This window comes from Dermacentor silvarum, chromosome 2 (assembly GCF_013339745.2).
Source record: "Dermacentor silvarum isolate Dsil-2018 chromosome 2, BIME_Dsil_1.4, whole genome shotgun sequence".
Classification (NCBI taxonomy): Eukaryota; Metazoa; Arthropoda; class Arachnida; order Ixodida; family Ixodidae; genus Dermacentor; species Dermacentor silvarum.
Genome location: NC_051155.1, coordinates 46908487 through 46936359, shown reverse-complemented (window position 1 = coordinate 46936359; position 27873 = coordinate 46908487). Strand labels below are relative to the sequence as shown.

Sequence of the window (27873 nt, the reverse complement as noted above, 5' to 3'; positions counted from 1 at the left end):
TGAGCATATATTTTAAAACAGCTGTACAACATTCAAATGCTCCCTGAAACCAACGAATCTTAGTGTATATATGTGATAACAAAAAAAAGTAAATAAAAAGACATCTTAAGCATTATGTCTTCAGCCATCTGGGACATACTCCTAAGCTAGATTGCGTTCGCCTTGCTTCAATATCAAATGCTTGTTTTCCTTACACATATAACTTCCTTTTTTCATTGCTATGCTTAAATTTCGCGCTATGACTTAATCCCTTCGCTACCAAGATTGCATGTACCTAGAGTGACTAAAGCTGCCATGAATGTATCGAGACTGCTTTCATTGTTTTCACCTGTTTTTATTTGATAATTCAAACAAACTCCGATTCCATTTAGAGCCTAGTTTTCTCGTCTGGACTCATTGCGATGGTAATTTCCTGAAGTTGACGCGGAGGTGACTGCGCGGGCCCAGCACTGTTAGTGTGATGTTCCTTGTCACATCGGACCACGAGAGACGTAGTTTGAATTTATTTATTTCGATCAACATACGACCGAAATCTAATTATCAAAGCAGCTGAAATTTCTTCTTCTCTTCTTTCTGGTGCTTTACGTGCCAAAACCAGTTCGGATTATGAGGCACGCCGTAGTGGAGGGCTCCGGATTAATTTTGACCACCTGGGGTACTTTAACGTGCACTACAACGCAAGCACACGGGCGTTTTTGCATTTCGCCTCCATCGAAATGCGGCCGCCGCGGCCGGGATGCGATCCCGCAACCTCGTGCTCAGCAGCGCAACGCCTTAGCTCACTGAGCTACCGCGGCGGGTTGGCAGCTGAAATTTATTTCCTCTTCCAAGGAAGCTGTCGTCGCCTGAGACAGCTCCTTGCAGTACCACTAAAGCAAACACTTTTCGGTGACTCGTCGAGGAGCTTGTTACAAGGGTAATACGCCAGTTGAAGCAACTACGGCAACATCAAGGGCGGGTCATCGAAGAAGGGGATGAAGCCGCTTCCTTGCCACAATAAGACACAGAGAAAAAAAGAACGCTTCCGTGCTCTTCGCTATCAGGAGAGGCGGAAATGTTTCTTCCGCGTTGTTGCAGAAGTCATTTCGCCTAAATGGGGGTGGGTTTGACAAACGCGAAAACACGGAGCTGCTTGTAAATATCCCACGTCAGCGGCGCTCGTCTCCCTCGACAACATTACGGTTTCTCGTCCTCGTATCCCGCTGCAAATCATACCGAGAAAAAGAAAAAAAGAAGCAAATGAAAAATAGGCAATTGCCTAACAAAGTTCAGACGAAGAGTATATCCAGGCGCAGCTAATCTTCCTCTCTCAGCCTCAGCACTCTCCCTCCTCCCCCCTTCGTTCGCTTGATCTTGGAAGGAAATAAAGATACGCCCGGCAACAGCCCTACGCTTTCTCTAAAGCGCGGTGGACCCCGGCCTCGGAGACCCCAAAGTCGTGGCCAGTAGAGCCAGCCCGCTAGCGGGGCCTCGTGGTAAGCCGCGTACATCTACGTGAAATGTATCTATATACAGAAGGGGGAAAAAAAAGATACCCAGAAGGGGATCCGCCCTTTCCCCGCAAAACCAGGCTCGCTCGGCGATCCATTTTCCGGAGACGAGCCGCTTACAAAATTAGAATTCACCACTGCGTCGCTGCCGTCCTGCGAGCGAGCTCCTTCGGCCAGTGAATCTGGTTCCCCATGCATGAAGCGACTTCGGCCGCCAGCAGCGCATCGGACCCTAACCCTGCAACCGCTGCCGCAGAGAACTGGCGGAGGGGACAACGGCACTCGGCGGGATCGGTGGTGGGGGAATGGCAGGGGGTGCGAACGGAACGCCGTGGAACGGGAAAAAAAATAAGAGAGGAAAGGAAAGAAGGATAGAATAAGGTCCTGTCGCGTGCTATCTCTTCTTCTTGCTGGACCCCTTCTTTCTTCGAGCACTGTACTATTTCAACCAGCTCGCTCAATGCTGTCGCCCATCTTCTCTATCCAGAGGCCGGAATCGCCCGCTCATCGTGAAATGGCCCCGAGGCCCCGTGATACTCAGAAGCAACTTGTTCTACCCAGCGAGAGAAAGGGGCTTTAAAGTACGCGAGTTAATTCTGGTTTGTTTTTTTATTATTATTATTTTTTGCGAGCTCAACACTCGCGTCCGCACCACGGACAACCTCCCCCACGGCTCCTCAATCAAGCGCGCTTGTCTCTAAACTAGCCTCTATAGAAAAGCACGGCCGCTCTATATTTTAGCTGTCTCTAGCTTCGCTCCACGGGTAACGAACGCAGAAATGTTTCTAACGAGCCGCCGACGTTCGTCCGCTTTTCAAAGTTGATCGAAGCTCGCATTTCTCGCAGCCGTGCCTGCTGCACCTTTACCCGGAAGCACAAAAAAAAAAAAAAAACACCACGTAGCAGGACAGACTACAGTGCCGACTTGACCGACAAGGCCATACAACTACTATGCTGTCGATTTAAGCTTCGTGGAGCAACATATAGGCTGCGTTGATAGTTACTAGACACCGCGCAGCCGCGGTCCCTGTGCCATCCCACAACGCCAGCACCGCGAAACGTCTCGTCTAGCAATATGTGTATCGCGCTTTTCTTTTCAGTTGCAGATAACGAGCTTGCGCACTCGGATGATACGCCTTTCACGCGATAACCGGCATGCTAGATTGCTGGACGCCTTGCGAGATGGGCAAGTCGACGAAGTTGACTACTACATTTCACCGTGGTCAGCACATGCACGATGCTCCACATACGATACTACCTTACATAGCACATAGCATAGCACCGTGCTGTGTCCTGTAAGAGAAAGCGCCGAAACTGGAACCGGCACGCTTCCCAGAGGTTCGGGCTGCTTACCGAAGGAATACACCAGCAAAATCACACAAACTTTGCTCATAGTGCATTCTGCAGGTAGATTTGAAAATACTTCACGCTAGCAAGAAGCCATACAATCTTGTGGCAAATCAACTAAGAACGTTCCGATCCTAAGGCCATAAAAACAAGAGGTCATGTGCAACTCACGCTACACTTGAGATAGATAGCTAGATGCAGCCGTTTTGAATTAACGCAGTACCATGCTTACCCACATCTGACGCAAGTTGACGACATCTGTGTGTTGATCATTTTCAGTTATCAAGGCACCGTCGTTTAAATCCTATTCTTCATGCTCTACATCTTTGTCGAGCACATCGAGCATGGTTACACAAAGTTTCGCTTTTCGAGAGAGGGCCACGACAAATTATGCGATACGACCATGACCTCCGACATCGGGTGACATGGTTGCGACGGACTGCCACCGCGACACCATTCAAAACTTGTATGAAAAGTGCGTTATAGCTACCGCTGCAAGAAAGAGATCCTACTCGACCAATGGAATTCAGCATGAAACTCACTCTTCAATATTTTATACAGGTACAGGCAAGCCCAACTATTTACGGTGGTAGCGTACGACAATGGCCCGCATTCACATCCACTCACTCTCTGCCGTGCATACTCACTGTTACGGCTCTGAAATGAGTGCGACCTCGAGCGAAGTCCACTCATGAGCGAGCATGCCATTCAAGCCTTACGTCGAACGCATCTAGCTGCACTGAAATAAATGTGGAACGCGGAAATGATGTTGACAGGCAACCGCTCACGAGAAATGAATGAACTCGGTTGTATCTAAAAGAAAAAAAAAGATAAATTATAGTGACTGCTTAGAGCCGATGTCTTACACAATCTTGACCTCTGTCATAGTCATTGCGACTATTAAAGTCTTCCCGACGAGACCTCCCATAGATAAGCTAAATATCGTCTCCGTCCCGCCGATCCCTCTAGCGAGCTCACAGCCGACTCGATGCGATCTTTGGATCGAAGGGTTCGATACAGCATCGCGACAGCATGGACGGCTGCCTTGTTTGCGACGACCTTCACTTAGCCGCCCAGCAGAGCAAACAAAGAACGACACAGCCTCTTCTGATATGTAGGCGGAGGACACACACACACACACACACACACACACACACACACACACACACACACACACACACACACACACACACACACACACACGCACACACACACACACACACAGGCGCGCGTAAAATGACTCGTCCCTGTAAACGGCGCACGTATATACGAGCGGGGCAAACGGCGTCGTCCGAGGTGCCTTCGAGTGTCGGGACTCGCTCTCTTCCGGTCAAACACGCGGCGCGGACCGCTCCCCTGCATCACACCGGCAGGGGAGGGCTCCAACCCGGTCCTCTCGGCGCCACCTCCCCCACTACTCTATGCTGGTCGACCGGCGACGGACGAACGTGAAGACGGGGACATAAAATACACCGAGAGACGCTGCGTGCAGTCCGAGGCTCAGGATCACTCGGTCGCCTGGCAGACTTCCCGGCGGCGTCGCTGAGAGCGATTTTCGTGTCCGCTACTCGTCCTCCTATGCTCTAAAGACAGAGAGGGAAAAATCTGGACGCTGGCTTCAACGCGCAGAGCGCGTCCAATTTCCGGCCGGCGACGAGCGTCGCTAAAGAGGCGCGCCATGGACAGAGAGCGAGGCACGCACGAGCAGAGGGTGCGACGGACCTGCGCGCGGGACGTGCCGGATCATCGCCACGGATCGGCTCGTACACGCTCTCACTAAGCGCGTCGTGGAGGCCACAATACGTATGTGGCATGAGACCCCTCAGGAGGCTAGCTTGGGAGAGTAGGCCTAGCGAGCAGTCGTTCATTCTAACACGGAAGCGACGTGCGACTGACCGGCTCCCAAGCGCTGGCTAACCCTTGTAGCCAATTACTCACCACTGTTAAATTGCCAAAGGAAACGCGGTCAGCCTTGGGGTGCGAACAGGAGCGTGAATTTTGCTCTCGACTGACTGAGACCCCGTTCAGCTTCTGCAATCCTGCGATCTTCTAGCGAAACAACTGAGAGATTTGACTCACCCGGCCCCGCACGCTACCTACGCCTTACCTCGTCCCGCGGTGTAAGAGGTAACGTGCCTCGTCCTTACCTCGTTTTTGCTGACTTTTGTTTTCCCCCAAATCAGTTTAAATGCTCATCTGTCTCCTTTTCCTTCAGCAGTCAACCGGCCTTTCTACAGGGCAAAAAAGAAAAAGAGAATAGTGGGACCTTTAAAGCCAGACCACAGATGCAGTGGTCCAAGCGGTGCCAGCAGCCGCAGCCAGTAGTAGTCGGGAGTCCGATATTGCATCGTCTCTCTCGCTCGCTCGCTCAGAGACCGCTCCTTTTTCCCCGAGGCGCAAAATTCCCGGACGCGCGCCTCCGATGGCGCGCGCAGCGCATACATTTAAATTTGCGAAAGCGCCTCCACTACTATATTGCGAGCAAATACGCTGCCAGCTCGTCCGTCTGCACGCCGCTTCTGCACCCTCTCCCATCACACGCTCGCCTCCTTTCCCCGACACCTCTTCTCCCACCGAAACAAAGCAGGAAAGGCTGAGGGGAGACCTATGGCGGGAGGATATGAGGTGGGTGCAATGCGGAGGTTCCTGGGGGAGAGATGGCGAGGGGAGGCGGGCAATATTTGTTCGCCAGCGGCGAGTCACTGCTGCGTCAAATTCGCCACTGTACGGCGCATGCGCGACTGTGCATGAGCGTAGCCGCGTGCGAATAGGAACTTTTCTGTGTGTGCTTCTCCTTTAAACTTCTTTGTTCTTTTTTCTCTTTCTTGGAAGAAAGCTGGTGAGGGGCAAAGGAGGTGAACGCGGCAAAGAAGTCGGCACATTCGGCGAAGCATATTGCGCGATTGCGAGCCGGCCCACCGGTCGGTCGGTTCTGCGCGTAGCTCATTTTTATACCGCGGCGGCGTTCGGTATACGTGTAGGCGAGTGACGCTGCTCGGTTACGTGCGCTGAGAGAGGCCCGACTCCGCGCCAATTCGTCCAGCGGCGCGAATGCTTGCTTGTCCGCGACTCACTCCAGGACGGTCGACCAACTTCGAAATCGACCGGGAGGCGACAATAGCTCTGCGCCGAAAACGTCAATAACGGACAAGGCTTCCCAGAAAGCCGATTGGCTGCGTCAGCCTGCCTTTTCCCTTCTGGCCGATAATACGACGAGTCGCTAATATAAATTTAAAGATGGGCGCTCCGCTGCTGTCCCTGAGCATATCGCCGGTATAATCATCGCATTTTTGTTAATAATTTACATTGCGGTAACGAGGAGTCGGCAAAAAGAAAGAACGTGAAGAATCAGTGGGCTTTCGTGATTATTTCGGCTCTTACCTCATTCACCACGGCAGCTGCTGGCTTTCGAATGTACACCGCCGTCTTCGCAAGAACAACTTCGCCACGATGCGCGCAACGTCGCCTTCGTCCGCGACGGCAATGTTCGTTATGGCCTCCGAGATTCACGCAAAGGGGCAGTCACTCTCTGGGTTCGCGTCACGCACAAAACCCAGCAGAAATTGTCAAGCGGCTGTTAACTGTACATTACAGCATTGTCATTACCTGGGTTCGTACAGAGCATCCCTCGCAAAATTCAAGGACGATTCAAGGATTCCCAGGCGCTGAAGGCTACATTCAAGGAGGTAGCAACCAATTTCAGCCATAGGCATTAATTAAAAAATATTCGTACCTTCTACTTAGATGTAATGCTTACTTAATAGGTACTGACGGGCTGTTGGTGATCCATGATTTTGGTGAAGCAGGGCCATGGAAAAAAGACGTTCACACAAACATGAAAGATGAGACCATACACAAGTATTTACAGCTAAGCAACCATTCCAGGTGGGAATGCCCCAAACCACCCGCTAAATTTCCGGTACCCAACCCCTCCCTGTGGGAAGCCGCTCTTTCCTGCACAGTCCTGGACAACCAGAGAAAACTGATCGACCGGCCCAGATGGATTGCAGAAGCAAATGGACCCTGGAATAATGGATCCACCCCCTGGGAATAACCAACTAAACAACAACTAAAGTTTTACTACTACTAAGCAGCCACTGAATTGCACAAACGCTTCAAGCTCTTCAGGTGGCTTTTCAAAGCTGACTCTCCCATTGTAACGATGTCAATCAATCGTGTTGTAGCACATCACACTTCGCTCGGTGAGGCTTAATAGTGTTCGGCTTCACCCTAGGAACAATAAGCGCCGACGACTTCACCGAAGAGCTGCGAGCAGACCCGAAACAAGGAAGCCTTGCCGAGTACTTGAACTGAGACAAGACCGACGTTGTCACAAGGGTGTCTTGGCGCAGATTTTCTTCGTTTTCCTCGCGAAACGACGTCCTTGTGAAGGAGAACTGCTCACCAGTCCGCGCCAACTGCATTTCTCGTCGTACCATCATCATCGCGGTCACCAGTGCTACGCGCTCTACACGACGACCCGAGCTGCGGTCGGGTGGTCGTGCAGCTGGGCACCCCGGTTTCTCCTGCACACTGTCGAGGGTGCAGCAGATGCATTACAGGACGCGCCTCGAAGCCGACGTCGCTCAATACGGGAAGACCTGCCGAGACTATCGGCGACGCAAGACACCAGCAACAAGAACAGAGCGATTACTGTAGTCTATTGAACGGCCTCGCCAACCGTTGCAACAGATCGGGATGGACTTATTAGGGCCCTTTCCGACGTCAACACCAGGAAATGAAAGGACCGTCGCGACGCCGAACAGCGATGTACATTCTAGAACCCACGTGAGCACCAGCGATTACGCTTGAAAGTTTAATAAATTGTATAACTCAGTGTTGCGGACTTTACACTCCGGAATTGGAATGACTCCGGAATCATTCCACATTTTCGCCACTCCGGAATGAAATGGGAATGGAATTAAGCGCCTTTTGCCCGGAATGGAATGGGAATGGAATTACGTATTTTTACGAAAATAGAGCGCTTTTCGGCTACGCGCTGTTTTTTGTCAAAATATGCCGGAGAACCACCAGCCCACGTTCCAACATTATCGAGTCAGAGCCTCGAATTTAACAATAAAGCAGTATTTCTAAAATGGCTTGGCTGATTACAAGTACGGTGCATTTAGAAGCAACGCGCCTACCACAATTATGTCCTTGTAGACTGAGTTGCTCCGAAGTTTGTCTCGATTCTTCGCGTAACCGCGGTTCTATGCCGTTGGTATCCGTCGTGCGGAACTACGGCGGCGGCATACTCCCCCCCCCCCCCCCCCCCCTTACGCCTTGTGATTTTGTTTTACCTTGACGGCGCCTTCGCCCCAGCCGACTGCTGTCTCCCCACCCTTCACTCACCCCCACCCCCTTACGCCTTGTGATCTTTTGTTTTACCTTGGCGGCGCCATTCGCCCGGCCGACCCTGGGCTGGTCTCCCCACCCTTCACGCACCCCCACTTTCACTTTGTTTTTGCTTCTGTCGCCATCGGCGACTCGGACGCATATTCGAAAAAGCGCTTCTCTAAAGGTATGCTCAGACTGCGGCCGTAACGTTAGCAAAGCGCGCATCAGTCATAAAGACCGTATCGCGCTTTACAAGCGCTAAGATCATTAACAATGCTGGTCGTTCACATTGTCAGTTGCATACGTTATGCATCTTAAGACCAGCCAATCAAGACGTGAGCTGGCCAGTTGCGTCTCAGTGGATTTCAACATGGAGCCTGTAAACAGACTACGCACACAACTACGCACACTACTCGAACTACGCACACACGCAGCCATGTCCGTTGGGCCGTTGCTCTAACTGGGGATGCCGGTAGTCGCGTCACCGGAAAATTAAAACCGACACTGCGGCTCTTATTGGCCACGCCGTAACTGTCGTATCTGTATGAAACGTAAAAGTAGCGGGCCTTACAACAATTACGCTCGCGTGCGTGACAACTGTTGCGCTCTTAACGCTTCATACGATTGTAGTCTGAACAATTTAGTTGCGCTTTTTAGTTTGCGCTCTCGTTTCTTGCGAAATATCTGCACATTACGAACGTAGTCTGCAAGTACCTTTAGTTGTGATGCGTATTGACGCTGGCGCGATGCTTGTGTTCACTGCAAGCTTTCGCATACCAGCTTGCGCGCCGTCTCACTTTGTACTCCCCCCCCCCCCCCCCCCCCCGCCAAACCATTTAGAATACGGTGGCGCCGCCACCACGCTGATTCCTGTTAGCGGCTAGAGAAGTCCAACGGTTAATTTAGTAGTTCGCTCATACTGTGAATGCTAGAATGCTTCGAAGCATCCCTCTCTGCTTTCTGTGCTGCCACCCCCCCCCTCCTTTCCAGCCTTCTATTGCAAATAAAAAACGCTTCCATAACGCACTGCCACACTGTCTCCTGCGCCCAGCGGCTCCCGTACGCAGTAAGTCCGCCAACATGGCACATTGGAAACAATCTTTTAAAAAAAATTTGCCGTGAAGAAAACAAACAAGCTGCACGCTGCAAGCTTTGCTCCGAAACTATACATGCTGTAGCGGGAGTTTCATCTAAGTTGATTCGGCACCTAAAAAGAAAGCACGAACGTGCCAGCCGAAGAAAACGTCGGCCTTCATCGCTGGGTGCAGCTCTGTGCCTGTTCATCGAAAGGCTGCTCTTGACGACGCCATAATATAAGGTCTCCATGAACACTACGTTTCTCAGCATAAAAATACGCTGTCTTCATTTCAGCATTAACACATTTAAGCTTAAACAATATTAAAACATCACAAGCCGTTAAAACATGATGAGCATGCAAGTACTATAGGTAGCGAGATAACTGGACCCCTATGGGAATTCGTAGTGTGGTTGTACTGTACCAGGTATGTCAAAAAGCTACTTTCCCTTGACCTTGGTAAGGTGTTTTGCATATTTTTGCTGTTATTAAGGCGTCTGATGACATCAGCTTTATGGTGCGTTTATCGGTAACTCCATAAAACTATCAAGGATGTCTTTCCTACGTTGAGGAATTACAGGAATAGAATTGAACTGCCTGGCCATTCCCGGAGTGGGAATGGGCTAAGTTTTTTTTTTTTTCATTCCGATGAATTGAAAAGAATGTAATTGCGGCAAGTTCTAATTCCCCGGAATGAAATTGGAATGGAATGGGGGCGCCCATTCCGCAACACTGGTATAAATAGCGTGTGCGTATGATCTGCACATCAGATTTTCGACGATCGACGGGCATATACTCCTCGCTATCATTGTGCTAAGTGTTGCTTATTAAAGACTTTCTTGGGCTACCTAAACGCGGAAAAAAAAACTTTGTCTGTCTGTCTGCCACTCGATTCAACCGCCCGGCCAAAACCAACCAAGCTACTAGCACTGGTGGCACGCGGTCATACACGTCAACATTATACAGCGCAAAGGGAACCTCAGGCCTATTTGAGGCAAAATATATGTACATAACCGTGATCCGCAGCGTTCATTTATTTAGGATACATATTTGACTGGTTTTTACGTTAGTAAATCAAAAATCAACGCGTTAGGATTGGTGTCGAGCGTGTTAGAAAAGGTGTCGAAGAGACGCTACGCGTTAAAAACAAGCCGACTGAAGCCGCGGCTCCGTAGCCGGCTTTAAGCCAACAGTAATAAACGGTCCCAACAGATGAGGCGAGAGCAGGCCGAACGCGCCATCGCATGCGTAATGGACAAATGGTGCAACAGAAGGTCCCTGGACTGATGTACGCAGACGACATTGTACTAGTAGCGGACAATAAAAAAGATTTACAGATACTTGCGAATATCTGTGGGAATGCAGCGACAAATCTAGGACTTAGGTTTAGCACAGAGAAATCAGGAATTATGATCTTTAATGAAGAGACGAGTAACTTCGTGGTGTCAATTCAACAGCAAGTAATACCCATAGTGAAGCAATATAAGTACCTCGGCGTACACATAAACGAAGGAAAGCAACCACCAAGATAATCTGAAAATAAAGGGGAAGCGGAATGCAGCAATAATGAAACACAGAGCACTGTGGGGCCACAATAAGTATGAGGTGGTGCGTGGAATCTGGAAAGGAGTAATGGTGCCAGCGCTAACATTCGCAAATGCCATTATATGCTTGAAATCGGATATATTGGCGGGTTTGGAAGTTAACCAAAGATCAGTAGGCCGGTTGGCTTTGGGAGCCCACGGTAATACCACAAATGAGGCAGTGCAAGGGGACATGGGTTGGGCCTCTTTTGAAGTCAGAGAAACACAGAGCAAAATTAGTTTTGAAGAAAGGCTCAGGAACATGGATGAAAATAAATGGGCGGCTAAAGTGCACAAGTATCTCTACATGAAAAGCGTGGACACAGAATGGAGGAAGAGGTCAAGGAAGTTGCACAACCAAGTACAGGGTAATCGAAACTGTAAATAGACAACCAGGAGTCATCAGAAAGAAAGTGAGAGAAATAGAGACCGTGACTTGGATGCAAAGAATAGAAACAAAAAGGACAATGGAGACTTAGAAGAATGAGAAGAAAGAAATTAGAAGGGAAAATCTGTACGATAACACAAAGGGCAGTGCCTTGCTATTTGAAGGCTCGAGCCGGTTGCCTAAGGACCAAAACATACCGGAACAAATATTCGGAACTAGACAAGGCATGTATATGCTGCAGTAAAGATCCAGAGACCACTGAGCACATCCTAATGGAATGCGACGGGATCCACCCAGCGAGAACCGGAGGTAACGTGCAACTCCCAGAAGAGCTTGGGTTTAAAGTGGAAGGAAACATCAACAGATCAGCCGTAGAGATCAGCAAGAGACGATTAGAGTACTGGTGGAAGGAAAGCAGGGAAAAGATGGATACGACCTGATCTCTTAAAATCATAGGTACAAGGTAAATTTTTCAACAAGAAAAATAATGAAAGGTATACAAAAATGCTAAATAAAGAACAGGTATAGTATACCTGATTATTCAAGCAGGCTAGGTGACTATTTGTCGCCGCCCCCTTTCAAAGGGGATGCCAATAAATCATTATCATCGCGGGAAATTTGAATAGAATTCATAAAAACCTCCATTCCATCCTGGGAGGAGTGAGAGGGGAGGGAAGACCGTGAGGGGTGGGAGGAGGAGAGAAGAGAGGGTGTTACGTATCAGGGGCGGCAGAAGAATATCGTCTTTCGACGTCATTTGCAGCGAAGCAAGCAGATATGCGGCCAACTTTTTTTGCTGGGCACAGGTTCGCACAATAAACAGTTTGCGTTGTGACACTCGCGTTGTCACACTGTGGTTCACCGTCACTGCAACGGCGACTGTATAGCGAGCGCCTCGACTCTGGCACCCTTCGGGCAATTATGTGGCACAGGAGAGATTTATGACCAGTTGCATGCCTCCTGCCAAGTGCACTAGGTAACGCCTGCGGCTGAAAGCGTGTTCCACCTTCGCCTCCACGGCCATGAGCGGCGCTGACTAGCACTCGACAGTTCAATAAAACTCAGCTGATAAAGTCAGCGGTGTCCCTCGTTGATTTGTGTACTGTCGTCTTCACGCTAAGTTATGTTGTCCGCATGTGCACCTACTAGCCCGACAGAACACCTTGCTTACGCTCGACAGGGCTATACCTACACAAATGTACTGAAGAAAGTGGACGGGAGGAAGATGGGACCGCGGTAAATGGTAATTGCCAATGCAGCGCACGCGTAACGCGGAAGACGTGGATTCGACTCATACCTGCTCCAAGGCCTCTTTTCGACCAGCTTCATTTGTGTTTACCTCATCATTTCTACATTTCAGTAAACCATAACAGCCAATCTGCCCTATGCCTTCTCTGGCTTCATTGTCTGTTTGCTTATGGAAGTCCGAGAAAAATAAGGGACAGCAACGACGAGCGCTCGTCCTGTATATCTCTATTTCTTCATGTGTGTGTGTGTGCTCGCGCAAGTCTTCCATACGTAACAATGTTTCAATAGGTAACGCCTGCTCCACTCGCCTCCATTACTGCTACGAAAGACACAGGCTCACGCAGGAAACCTAGTTCAGAGCTATTAATTGCAGCCGCAGCAAAACACGTCCAAGGGATTTTCCGGCTAGGTATCATAGAACATGCTAGGTATAATAGAACTACATAAAAAATGGCGTCGATTCAGAACACATATGCGCACCGCTGCAGTATTCAGATTGTCTATTACAATAGCAAACGGCACAGCTGGCATACGGGAACTATTTTTCCTCGAGGCCAAGTGAACGTCTCCTAAGACAAATGTCGTCCCATTCGTCTACATTTGCAGTTTCTACGACATTACGGGTGAACTGACAACTTCACTGCGAGGTTCATGCATTTTCAACGACAGGCGAGATTGCAAACTCCGTCGCGCATTCGCATCATACATTAAGAACTTGCACACATGCACAATGTTCTCTCGTTTTTATTTCTTTTTTCTTTCTTCTTCCTCGTTTCTTGCGCTATTATAACATTATTAAGTTGTTCGTTGGCTTATTCCTTGTTCGTTCATTTGTGTCCTCGCTTGCTTTCATGTTTGTTCCCAAGATGCAATGGCCGCCCGCATATATAGACAGAAGCACGGAAACTCACCCCTGGTGAAGACAGCCGCCGTAGCCCGGTGACCCTTGCAGCTGACCACACCGAGGACGAGGCTCCTCGGCAGGCGCCTGAAGGCGCGCACGGTGACGACGGCGCGTTCAACCGACACCAAGTTGGCGGCGCGCACTGCCACGCGTTGGAGACCCGCCTTGCCGAAGCGAAGCGAGGCCCTGCGAGCGCCGCTCCCGGAACGCGAAGTTCGCAGCGGCGTCCACTGCCGTCCCGGCACCCGGTACGCGATAGTCGCGTTCGTGCCTTCTTCTAGAATCACCCCGATCACAAACCGCGCTCCCACCGTCGCAACCCACCGGGGACCAAGAGACCACACTCGCAGACCTCTCACCCTGTCCTGCGCAATCACAGGGACAGTTAGGCTAGCTCTGTGCCGCTGGCCCAGGTCGTTCCAGGCCTTCCGCGGTCACCGAATACGCGCCGGCAACGGGAAACAGGAACCACGCCACGCACGCCTTCGCTGGCTCCCGCAGTCCTTCCGCAGGCACCACGACGAGGCAGGAGCCACAAGCAGGAAGAACGCGCCACGAGCAGCGGACGTCGGTGCCTGCTTCGTATGTAGCCGAGAGCGTCACGTTGCTACCGGTCGCCACGACGAAAGGTTGGCGGCGGTCGCCACCGCCCACAGCGCGGGCACTCAAGTTCACTCGCAGTCCTCGAATTTCATCCAGCGCGCTGATAGTTTTCGTCGCCGTGGCTTCGCTGAGCGGGTTCCGCAGCGTCACCGCGACGCGGTACGTCCCGGGTTCCTGGAAGACGTACGCCATCTCGTGGCCGGCACCCCCCGTAGAGATGAAGAGCAGGACCGACTCTCGGCTGCCGCACGTCGCTGAAGGCGTGTCGTCGTTTTCTTGCCGGCAACTGCCGATCACTCTACTGACGGCGTATGAAACGGTGTAACCGACCGGTAGCCTAGTTTTTTCCCGGAGGCCGCACCTGTGGACATGAAATGTTGAGCATGTGTCTTGAGATTAGCTAGGCTGCCACACTGCAGAAGCTTGACATTATTAACTCAATGACTAATTTGGATACGATTATAGGGTTCCCTCCTAACATATGCTGCAATTACTATAACGCGGGTTGCGATTAAACAAGCTGTATAAGAGTACTGTTAAAGAGTACGCTAGTATTCCATCCATATATTACATGTAATGTTAAAAAAAATTACGCCATGGTGGGTTTTACCATTGTTTTTCAGTGGCTGCCCTCTTAGTCTGGTTCCACGTAAGTTACAGTTAGTAAGTGGCACATTTTTGCAAACATGTTCCACCACTGAACGGAGTGTACCCTCACACATTGGCGTAGCAGGCAACGAGGCTGCTGACAGTCTTGCGCGCACAGCGTTAGCATTCAGATCGACCCATGAAGGCGGCTCCCCAGGTCATTGCGGATATAATGCGGCATGCATACACCGATGCCTCACAGCGCTACATACTGCAGTGTGTCAGCAGATAAACGCGCTGTTTTGTGCAACACAGTGCGTTCAGTGCATTACCAACTGACCCCCAACTGCAGCTTTGTATAGACTACAAGCCAGACGCATTGTGTTCTCTGCAGGCCCACCTGATACTCGTCCGTGTAGGGACCACATCTGCCGGCATGACCAGCAAGCTGCGTAGCCAGGCGTCTTGTACCGACGACAGATTGCGGTAGACGCCGACGAAGTCCTTGTGCGCCGCGACCCACGAAGCATTGTGGCCACTGAACCAGGCGACCACCGTGGGTCTGAAGATGCCCTCCGTCTGGTAGGTGTACGTCACACCGGCAGTCCAGCAGTAAGGTTCGACGCGAGCCGGGCGCAACCGCAGCGGCCTCGTCTGCTGTTCGTCTTCGCCGGAGTAGACGTCCACCACGAGATCGTGGCCGTCAGTCTGGTGTCTCGGAGCGGCCACGGTTATGAGGAGCGTAACCATGGCCGCCGCCAGGGGCATTGTAGTCGGAGTGAGCAGCGCTGTGCGGATCGTCGGGGCTGGAGGGAGGCTGACTCCGGTCCATTCCACCTGCGGGTTACACGAAAAGGCAATGAAAATCACGATGCGCACTTTTGAAGGGTTGTTCGAGAAATTGCTGACATGCATTATGCAAGAGAGAGAGAGAAACTTTAATAGATAAAATGAAATTTGAGGTCCCGTGGTTGGGGCCCCTAGTCCAGGGCTCCACTTGCATTATGCAAGTCAGGACTAAAGTTTAACGTGCCGAAAGCCAAAAGGTTCAATAGCCTGGAGAGGAAACGTAAGTTCGTGTTTTGTAACAGCTAGGCTCTTGGAAGCTGCGCAGAGTTATGTTAATGTAAAATTCACAGGATACTCGGATCACAAGGAGGATATCTACAGACGAATAACAATGGGCTGCAGCACGTATTGCAGGTACTACAAGTCACAAACTGCAACATATCGATAATCCGGGAAGGAAAAGAATACGATCAGTGCATTATGCCCCATGCTGTCGAAACTCGGAGGTAGAACGAAGAAGCTTGAGAATAAACTAAGGACCGTGCAATGTTTGATGGAGCGGGAAATGATAAATGTAACATTAACATGCAGGAAAAGGGCAGTATACATAGAAAGAGAGAAGCAAGAAAAGTAAGGGAGGTTAACAGAACGCACGTCCGGTTAGCTACCCTGTACTAAGGGAAGGGGATAAGGGTGTGAAAAGAGGCGAAGAAGGTAAGACAGAGAGCTCTACTTGCGCGCGCACTTGGAGGTGCACGAGGCTATATAGACGGTTGCAGAGACGCGTCGACTTCAAGTACTGTAGCAACACCTTCGTTGCTCTGTGCGCCAGCGACGCACACGGCCATGGTCCGTGAATCTTGGCTTCTGAAAACGGTCTTGACTCTTACGGATTTAATGTTGTCCGGAGAAGACGGCGCTGGACATCATAACGGGAACAAAAACACAGCACTTGTTCAGTAGTTCACAGTTCAGTAGTGACGCACGTAGGTGTGTCAGCCATTACAATGCGGAACGATTAGGCTTTCGTGAACGCCACCCTGATCTAGAGGCGGCATAACAACGTTGTATATAGATTACAAAACAAGCCAGCGCAGCTGACATTCTGGTAAACATTCAAAGGAACGATCGAGCTTAACTGAGCAACTCTTGTAATGCGTCGATCGGATAGGCGATCCTCTATGCCACTGGATGAAGGGCGTGAATGTAAAGGTAAGAAAAACGCAATCGGGTAAGCCAGATGATTAGATGGTGTAATAAGATTAGAATACTTGCAGGCATAGAATGGAGTCTCCTGACGCAAGACTGGGCTCACTGAACACTTCTGCTAGAATCCTTGTTCTTGCAGCGGACATGAAATAGGCTGATAATGTTGATCGCAATAAATGACGCAGACTAGGGAACGGCAAAACAGGAAATGAGAAAAATAATATATTATATCAGAGTCCACAGTTCCTGACGAAAAAAAAAAGAAAACAACGAAAGCAGAAGTCGTTTTCGTAAAGGCAATGTATTCATTAGAATAACGAAACTTACATACAGGGTGTTTCAATTAACTTGGGCCAAACATTAAAAACTATGTAAATGCTACGTAGCTGCACAGAACCAAAGCACTGTTCTTTGCCGTCGCTTGGAGATACTCCGAGTATTTTTTGCATTGCGCCTAATTAGATAATTAGTCTTTATTAATTATTCAACTTCTCAAATATTATAACTAGATTAAAAGTGTCAATGAGAAAATTGTAGAACAACATGATAAATTCCCGAGGAAGCTTTCTGTTGCTCAATACGTGCTACATAAACGTGTTTTTCCGAGCATGAAGGAAGCCGGCGAATACACGCTAAATTTCCGCGGGACTGGCCGATCGAGGCCCTTTGCGTGTATTCGCGGGCATCTTTGACGCTCGGAAAAACACGTTTATGTAGCACGTATTGAGCAACATAAAGCTGCCTCGGGCCCGAACGGCCGGTGTGCCGAACACTTCACGAAGCTGGTGCTTGAAGAGAGTCCAGTTGGTCAAGCCGGTCTCTCGTGGTTAAAGAACCACGTCTTCGCCACACCAGATAGAAGGAGACATGGCGGAGTTTATTAACATCATCCCAGTGATTGGCGGAACTGACTCGCTCATAATCGTCCAGCCAGTCTTCGACGTCCTCCCCGCGAAGACCAGCGAAGAGATGGGGGTCACGCTGGGGGCTGTTGATGATAAAGGAAGGAGGCACTTGCGATGTCGGAATGGTGGCAATAGGGGCGCCAGGCTGCACGTCCTGCGGCATGCTAGCTGAGGGTAGGCGCAAGCGGCGACCTGAACGAAGTTCCAGGAAGCAGACCGGACGGCCAGAGGACGTAGGACCGAAGAGCACACTCCGCCACTTGTGACGTCTTGGTTGGGACGACGTTTATTAGGCCCGGGAGCTCGTCAGCGAACCAGCGCAGCACACAGACGATGATGATGATCACATATACAGGCGAAGAGGAGCATAGGTAAAAGTGTGAGGATGATGATGATAACATACAGATGAGGAAGATGTGCGAAATAAACGCCCACGATATATATATTTTCACAAATATTCGCCGAGATACTGATCGACCCAGCAGCGCCGCCACACCCGGGAGGAAGGGCAAGGAAATCTTCGCTTTAATATTAGTACACAGCTCAAGCGAAAACAGTACGTAGTTTGCACAAGCCTTCCAGCACCTTTGACATACGGGTAAGGCATGCACCGGGTAAGTACATCCGAAAGACACCACCACAACGCGTCAAAAACTACCTGTGATAGTGTACATCCACATGCCGGAGTGGTCTTGCAACAGTTTCCACTGTGAAACCCGTGGCCTACCTTCCGTACAGTGGCACGTGTGGATTTGAAGACGCAAAATTTCAGAGATAAAGCTATTACTCAGCGAGCAAGAACATTTATATTCATGACCGCTTCAACGTACAGCTACACACGGCGCTCAAGCACGCCCTGGAAGCGTACGGAGAAATAAAATCAGAAGAACTAAGAAAATAGAGGCACAAGCAAGCAGTGAGACAGGCGAGGCAGTATAGCCTAGGAGCTCACGTCCCTGCTAGCAAAACAGCGCCTTCGCTCGGTCGCGAGCTTTTTTTTTTTTTTTTTTTTTTTTTTTTTTTCTATTTGACGTCCAGACTGAGCCGTGTTTGCGCAGCTCTGTCCGGCTAGAGTGGCGCGCGCGTCGCTCTCCGCCTCGCGCTTCGCAATAATTCATCAGGGAACACGCGCCGAACGCAAACAAGAAACCAGTCTCCCGAGTGAGGTCCGACGCACACCGCAACACACGCCCTGTCCTTCTTGGTTTTCTCGCGCGCCTTCCATGGGGGGATAAGAAAAACAATCCAGACGGGAGTGAATCAAGAAAAAAGAAGAGAGAGACAACGGGTGGGAACAATAACAGCGCGGGAAACAAGAAGCGAGATAGCACGAGCGAATGGATATGCCAGAAGTGTACGCGGACAGACACGTAAGAGAGAAAGCCATGGAGGGAACGCGATGCGCCGCCGCTTATGCCTAATGCGGCCGCGGGAACGCAAGCTACTACGGGCGAGGAGGTGTCCCTCACTCCGCCTCTATGCAACCACCGAGAGTGAATGCTACGAGCAGGAATGGTGGCCGGGAGAGAAGAGGAGGGCTGCGTATTTTATTCCGAATGAGATAAGATGCCACGCTTCCCCTCCCCTGACACGTCCAAGTGAGCGTGGCGACGTCAGCAAGAGCCGGAGTGGGGTTACGACCCCTCCGGGTCAGTCTCTTCCGCACTTTGAGACAGAGGAAAGCTCGGACGGGCGGCGGGGGAATGCGGGAGGGGGGGGGGGGGGGATGAAAGAGGTTGACACGCGCGGTTGCAACGCGATGCTCGTCGCTGGTTCTGCACAGAACGGTTGTGTCTTTCTCCCGCTCTCTCACTCCTCCCTCCGTCTTGCTGAACCACCGCCATCCGTAAAGCTGCGCCGTACTTTTGGCGGCGAAGTCATCGCTGTCTTCTCTCTCTCGCCGGCATTCGGCGCGTGGTACTTTCACCGGTGCCGAATGCGAGACGACGAGATGCATGTATGCATGCAGGGGGCCGTCAGCCGGCTGCCGGTGCCAGATGCGAGGCGAGAGCCCGTTGTGGCTAGAAAGGGAGCCCTATTCTATCCTATATATATATATATATATATATATATATATATATATATATATATATATATATATATATATACTCACGCATGATATGCATACGGGCCAGTGCGACCCTGTTTGTACGAAATGTTCACCGCCTCTCCTTCTTCTGGCATTCACACTCCCTCTTTTCTCTCCTTGCTCCTCGTCCAGCCCCCTTCTTATTGCAGTAAGTACAACCGGAACGCGCCCCGTTATCTCCCGGCACGCGGAAGCACTCACGACAGAGATGGCGCCACAAGTTTTACAGTCCATGCGCCGTCGGTGCCAACTAGTGCCCGACCACAAAGAAAAAAAGAAGCGTGCGATAAATGATGACGAAGACCACTTGCTGCAGTTCGGGACTCCTTTTGAGTCCTCAGGTAATTTTTTTTTCCTTCGGGGCCGTAGCGTCGCGCTTCAGCCACATGAAAGTCTGCACGACCATTTACAAGTAAATCCACGACATGAAGAAAAGGTCAACATGGGATTTTCCCGAAATTACCACTGAATTCTCATCAAAAATCAATAGCTTCAAATTTGGTTTTCTTGCTCCACTTTTTTTCCCATTCATTTGATAAATTTTTTCCCAAGAATTTATCTCCCTCTCTCCTCCCCCCTCCTTCTTCCCTGTTTTGCCGCAGGCTCGTTGTGTGGAAGTGCTATTATTTAAAAAGAGAGCAAGTAAAATTATACCTCCCTTCCACTCCGTGAAGATGGTCGAACAGCGAAGCTGTGTTAGTTACGCCGAGTGTTACATGTGCATGTGTTGCACGTGATGCATTCGCGTAAACACAAGTAAACACATATCTACAAAACGAACTTATATTGAAACACTGCGAGGCGAGAAGAGGCAGCTACTTCCGACACTAATATACGAGTGTCCAGTTCTGTGGTCGAAACATGCCGAGCCGCCGCCAGAAGCATCGGCTGCAATCACCGACACCGCGCGCGTTCGGCTCGAACGCGAGGAAACGCGGACGGCGTCGGCAGGAGCTCTGCGTGTTATCCGAAAGGGCGCGGTGTACAGACCCACCTTCTCATACCCATCGCCTCTCCTCCTCGCGCCCAGCGCGGCCTCTCATTGGTCGCCTCCTCCCCCCAGTGCGCCTCTCCTCCTCTGTTGGTCACGTGACCTGGTCACCCCCAGCCAGTCTAGGAGGTGTTGCCCCAGCGCGGCTCTCATCCTCTCCTGGTCACGTGACCTGCGTGACACCGGTGGATGGACGGACGGCGCAGCTTCGACCTACAACAGCTCCGCTGTTAAAAACAGAAATTTTGACCAGCAGAGACGTGATCGCATTTTCTGGCGGAATGACGCACACGCTCCCGCTCATATTATTATTATTATTATTATTATTATTATTATTATTATTATTATTATTATTATTATTATTATTATTATTATTATTATTATTATTATTATTGGTGTCGTTTCATACAGAAAACGTAAATATAGGAGTAGGAGGCAAGCCGGCTACACGTCTCTTGAAGATAAAGCCCGCTGCAGTTAACGCAAATAATGTCCAGTGAATCGAGCAAGCAACCACGCATCAAGTCTACGCAGCGGTATTTCTCAGTGAAGCAACGACTTAAATAGGAACGCTAGATTCACCACGACTTCAGATGCAACAAAAATACGAAAAAGAAAGCGAAACCACTGTCCTCGTCATTGCGCACAAAACATTAATGTAGGTTTCTGAGCGCACGCTCATATGCACCTGTCTTCGGGATTTTTCTCCCCCTCGTCCTCGCCATATCGTCCTCGCCATGTTGAACGACTGCCTGTTGTCACGAAACTGCGTTCCTTCTTACGACAGCAGTGCACACGGTCTGTCTACATAAACACAACGCTGCGTTGTCAGGTATGATATATGTGTGCAAATGGAAGAAACTGAAAAAGAAAAAAAAATGTGACACGGTTTTGCTGCTATAGCACTCCCGCGGCCATTGCCTTTGCGACTCGAAAGGTAATGTCGACACCACTGCGGGAAGAAATTTCGCGCTAAAGCACAAAATGGCCAAGTCCAGAAGCACGCAAGTCGTTCTTCTTCTTGACTGAGTACTACGACGGCATTAGAAACAAAAAAGAATAGAAAAAGACGCTCAGCGTGATGTTCAAAGTCTAGACCGCAGGAGAATGTCATTAAGCGAGCCCATGCACAGTAGATCAGCTCCTCGGTGTTCAACTCTCAATTGTACTTTTTTTGCATTTTTGCCCCATTGACGACTCTTTTTACGCTTGCCACGACGCACATCCATCGTGAACGTCAGCATACTTCTGGTCGTCATTAGACAGCATCGCCGACACAAAGTTTCATTAAGGGATGTTCCATTCTCGTTCCATCACTTTCACCTACGGGAACGATCACAACAGCTGCGGTGGCTCGGATGGTTAATGGCGTTCTGTTGCTGAGCACGAGGACGCAAGTACGAACCGGGGCCACGGCAGCCGCAATGTCGAAAAAAATGTCACAGTTTCGCCCTAAGGGCGAAGCAATGAATGCGATAGCAACACAGCAATGTCATACGAAGTAAGGTGAGCGGCTTTGGTAGCAATGTGAATTGTAGTAAACATGAGCTGATTAAGTAAGCAGGTGTGCTGCGCCGTAAGTAGACCGACATGAAGAGAGACTCGATGACCACGAGAAGGCGCTTGTGAAACGGTGGTGTTGGTGAGAAGCGCTTCCCGTGGGCAGCGCGTGCGAAGGGACACACCTGTAGCGCTGCACTGCCGATCCGGCAGCATTGCATGTGTAGCGTGCGTTGGAAAATGTGGCCCGCCTATTACTAACTGAATGAACAAGCGTGGTGTGAGCGCGCACAAACAAACACGAATAGATTACACTGAATGACCGCAGACAACGACTGTCAAAACGCTGGCAGCAAGCATACGCCGCCGCGGGCGAAGGTACGTGCGGTCTATCGCCTCAACGGAAACTGAGCGGCGAATGCACGGCGCATAAAGGTCAGAGCCGTGTGGAGATAAGAGACGGTGCGGACGAGCGACGAGCGCAGTTGTTGGCAGAGTCCCCCCCCCCCCCCCCCCTCGCTCCCTCCGGCGCTGGCTTCTGCTTCCTTGCTTGCGCGTGGGAGATGAGTGCGTTCGCGCTCCGTGATAGCGCGCGTCCCCGCACGCTTCCGCTCGGGCATACGGCGCGCGGTGACGATTTTATCTATAGGGAACCTGACGGCGACGGCGACGACGACGGCGACGCCGACGGCAGAAATCCGGTTGAAGTGTCCATATAATTGCTATCGCAATAAAAAAAATGCAATCAAACAAACAGAAAGGAAGGTTCCGGAGGTCCGGAGTACACACCTATACACATGCGGGGCGCGGATACTATTAAATGAATGAAAGCACATTTTAAAAGCGAATCTTTCTTGGCGATACCTCCCGGATTTGCTCATCGCTGCTGCTGCTGGGTGTTGCGGTTGCTTTCCTGCCGAATACACAGGACTGCACTCGACGATATAACGAATACGTGTCTGTACTGCCCGCTTCAAATGTGCCGGTGGCCGGCTCTGCTCTCTATGCAACTGCGCAGTGGAAACGACAAACGCTGTCTCAAAACCAAGGAGGTTATAAAAAAATTCTGGAGTGGCAGCCCTCGCATATTCTGAAGCCAGCGCTTGCCCCCACTCACCCTTGAAAGCGTACTGAACTGCATGGAGAACAGTCACAGTTCCACTGCTCTTGATCTGTTAATATAAATTTTATACTAAATGGAAAATAATAGCCTCTTGTTTCGGGCTAAATTATTGCCATAGGCTGAGTAGTGACATCATGATCTCCCATACAAGTTGCCAAGACCTTCGAGCTTCATCCTAAAACCAGTGACACAGACATCCATATCGAGAAGCATCTGCAAGGTAAAACTGGCCATGCGAAAGCCATTGGAAGTGAGAAAGAAACGCTTCCTGTTCTCCGCCAAATGCTGACTTCAATCGATTCCCCTATTAAGATGGCGGCGGACGGCTTCAGCTTAAGGACATCATCTCCACTCCAGAATTTTTTAGACCTCCTTGCTTAAAACTTAAGCGGACCCAACGAACATTTTGGAATCTGTGTGAAGCGACGCTTTCGTGAATGAAGCCGTTAAATAAATGGTGTGCAGCTGTCTATTTCCTCAAGCGGCGTTTCGCAGCACAGCGATTACGTGCCTCCTCGGCCAGTTAGAATGACGCGATAACCCCGCACCACGTGACAGACGTGACGCCAGGCGACCGCGGATTACACTGCCTTCGGTATCAGCCAAGTTTACTATTGCACTAACTACAGGAAAGGCCCACCTTACTCAGTAAAGAATCCGACCGAGTACATGCACGCACTACACCACGAAAAAGAAGGCATGGAAAGCTTTGCTTTAACAGTTAAAATGAATTGTGTGCTTGAAGGTTCGTATATGCTGCAATGAGGATATTTAGACGTTTCTTGTTTCACTCTATTATTCCGAAGAGAGGGTCACCGGCACATCTGTAGGTTTAGCAATCTATAGGTATTTTCGAATATTGGATCGAGCATTATGCTATTAGATATTTGCTCCGGTTCAGTTTTGAAGTTTTCAATTCCGGATTTTCAATATTTGAAGTTTCGGAAGTATTCGAAACGAACGAATAGACCGGGGGTGCGACTGCACAAAGTCAGTTTGGAGCAATTTTTGGAGCAAATACAATTGCGTTTTGGAGCAGACAAAATTGCATTTTGAAGCAGTATGATATCAGGCCAATCCGAATTTTGGTAGAATAATTGAATACGCAATATGGCAACGCAATTCGAAACAATGACGAAACACAGAGTAAACCAACAAGAAGCGCGTAGAAGCACGCTTTGTAGATATAGCATACTCGAATATGGAAGAGTGGGTCTAGCTAGGGCACGGCGCATCCTTTCCTGTAAACCCGAAAACATCGGTGGCACTACAATAGAACTATATATTCCCGCGCCGACACTCATGACGATGGCAGAAAATGTTCTCAAATGATGGGGTCCAATCGACGCGGTAGCATAATTTCTGGGTCACCATATGTCACCGCAGACCCAAAGAGCCGCAATCAACCGTGGGTTGGTATAACGTAAAACTATTACAATCTGTTTTTATTGCAACAGACAATATATGGACACCCCAGACGAATTCCTGCCGTCGTCGTCTCCGTGATGTTCCGTGAAGTCCAGGGACGATAACATCCTCGCCGCGCGCCGTATGCTGTATGTGCGAGTGAAAGCGTACGAGGGTAAGCCGACAAAAGCTGCTATATAGCGCGCAAGGGAGGAAAGCGCGGAGGAAGCGCGCCGTCTTCCGCCACGCACAAGGAACTGGGGGGGGGGGGGGGGGGGGGGGGAGATAGGGTGGTAGGGGGGTTCTACATTTCTACTCCGTATGCTGCTGCTGCTGCTGCTGCTGCTGCCTGTGGCGCGGCCGCGCGGGCCCTATCTTAAAAGCGATCTGCCATGGGGACAGAGTGCGAGTACTGATAACTTCGTGTGCGCTGTGTTTTCGCCGCTTACTTCGCGTTGAAGCGAGAGGCAGCACGAAGGTCAATCCACTCACTGCTGCCGTCGCGCTTCCTCACTCCAGCGTTTTGACAGCGAGTTTCCGCCGTTATCGAGTGAGATGTTTTCATATATGCTTGTGCGCGCGTGACACCATGCTTGTTAATTCACTTGCTAAGCAAATGTTTACAAGTTTAGGCTGCCGATAAAATCACTATCCTTACTTCTATAGCTGTCTACTAATTTGCCATCGCATTCGATGCTTCGCCTCTCGGGCGAAACTGCGCCTTTGTATTCCAAATCCGCTATTAGCCCTTCGTGATGGGTCAAAATTGTTCAGGCCTCACCTATACGTGCGTAAAAACAGATTCGAATAGTTTTACCTGATACAGGCCACAGACGCCCGCCCGCTGAACCCGCTGCAGCGCGCGCCTTCCTAGTATCTAGTTCGCTCGCAGCGCCCTCAGCCTACTTGTTTTGCACCTTAGTTGGCAGCGCCTCGCCACTCGACCCACTCTACCGTATTCTATTTGTCGCTCTAGCCGTTCCGACAGCCGCGACAACAGCCAGGAGCATAGGTCGGCAGTGTGGCAGAACACTCACTCACACTCACTCACCATAATTTTTCCAGGCCCCGCACACTCACGTTCACACTCACCTCCACTCACACTCACAGCACTCACTCGCACTCGCACTCACTTCCACTCACACTCACTGGCGCTCACTCGCACTCGCACTCACCTACACTCACACTCACAGACACTCACTCACACTCGCACTCATCTCCACTCACACTCACAGGCACTCACTCGCACTCCCACTCACCTGCACTCACACTCACTGGCACTCACTCGCACTCGCACTCACCTGCACTCACACTCACTGGCACTCACTCGCACTCGCACTCATCTACACTCACACTCACAGACACTCACTCACACTCGCACTCATCTCCACTCACAGGCACTCACTCGCACTCGCACTCACCTGCACTCACACTCACTGGCACTCACTCGCACTCGCACTCACCTGCACTCACACTCACTGGCACTCACTCGCACTCCCACTCACCTACACTCACACTCACAGACACTCACTCACACTCGCACTCATCTCCACTCACACTCACAGGCACTCACTCGCACTCCCACTCACCTGCACTCACACTCACTGGCACTCACTCGCACTCGCACTCACCTGCACTCACACTCACTGGCGCTCACTCGCACTCGCACTCATCTACACTCACACTCACAGACACTCACTCACACTCGCACTCATCTCCACTCACAGGAACTCACTCGCACTCGCACTCACCTGCACTCACACTCACTGGCACTCACTCGCACTCGCACTCACCTGCACTCACGATCACTGGTACTCACTCGCACTCGCAGTCACCTGCACTCACACTCACTGGCACTCACGCACTCGCACTCACCTGCACTCACACTCACAGCACTCACTCGCACTCGCACTCACTTCCACTCACACTCACTGGCGCTCACTCGCACTCGCACTCATCTACACTCACACTCACAGACACTCACTCACACTCGCACTCATCTCCACTCACAGGCACTCACTCGCACTCGCACTCACCTGCACTCACACTCACTGGCACTCACTCGCACTCGCACTCACCTGCACTCACACTCACTGGCACTCACTCGCACTCGCACTCACTTCCACTCACACTCACTGGCGCTCACTCGCACTCGCACTCATCTACACTCACACTCACAGACACTCACTCACACTCGCACTCATCTCCACTCACAGGCACTCACTCGCACTCGCACTCACCTGCACTCACACTCACTGGCACTAGCTCGCACTCGCACTCACCTGCACTCACACTCACTGGCACTCACTCGCACTCGCACTCATCTACACTCACACTCACAGACACTCACTCACACTCGCACTCATCTCCACTCACAGGCACTCACTCGCACTCGCACTCACCTGCACTCACGATCACTGGTACTCACTCGCACTCGCAGTCACCTGCACTCACACTCACTGGCACTCACGCACTCGCACTCACCTGCACTCACACTCACAGCACTCACCTGCACACTCACTGGCGCTCACTCGCACTCGCACTCATCTACACTCACACTCACAGACACTCACTCACACTCGCACTCATCTCCACTCACAGGCACTCACTCGCACTCGCACTCACCTGCACTCACACTCACTGGCACTCACTCGCACTCGCACTCACCTGCACTCACACTCACTGGTACTCACGCACTCGCACTCACCTGCACTCACACTCACTGGCGCTCACTCGCACTCGCACTCACCTGCACTCACACTCACTGGCGCTCACTCGCACTCACCTACACTCACACTGACAGACACTCACTCACACTCATCTCCACTCACACTCACAGGCTCTCACTCGCACTCGCACTCACCTGCACTCACACTCACTGGCACTCACTCGCACTCGCACTCACCTGCACTCACGATCACTGGTACTCACTCGCACTCGCACTCACCTGCACTCACACTCACTGGCACTCACTCGCACTCGCACTCACCTGCACTCACGATCACTGGTACTCACTCGCACTCGCACTCACCTGCACTCACACTCACTGGCGCTCACTCGCACTCGCACTCACCTGCACTCACGATCACTGGTACTCACTCGCACTCGCACTCACCTGCACTCACACTCACTGGCACTCACGCACTCGCACTCACCTGCACTCACACTAACTGGCGCTCACTCGCACTCGCACTCACCTGCACTCACACTCACTGGCGCTCACTCGCACTCACCTACACTCACACTGACAGACACTCACTCACACTCATCTCCACTCACACTCACAGGCACTCACTC

At 50.8% G+C, this 27873-nt stretch overlaps 1 protein-coding gene across 2 annotated transcripts in view; it reads right to left on the bottom strand.

Moving 5' to 3' along the window:
* LOC125942996 (uncharacterized) overlaps window positions 1-27873 on the bottom strand; it is a 244652-nt gene that overhangs the window by 167775 nt on the left and 49004 nt on the right. The window contains exons 2-3 of one of the 2 annotated variants that reach the window (XR_007465472.1): window positions 14964-15400; window positions 13380-14336 (exon numbers count right to left, since the gene is read on the bottom strand). Coding sequence is in view for 1 of the 2 variants with exons in the window: in XM_049661311.1 (XP_049517268.1) it covers window positions 13763-14336; window positions 14964-15400 (1011 nt within the window). In the remaining variant the exon portion in view is untranslated. Of the gene's footprint in view, window positions 1-13275; window positions 14337-14963; window positions 15401-27873 lie in introns of those variants that run through there. The other variant, XM_049661311.1, reaches the window with a different exon arrangement.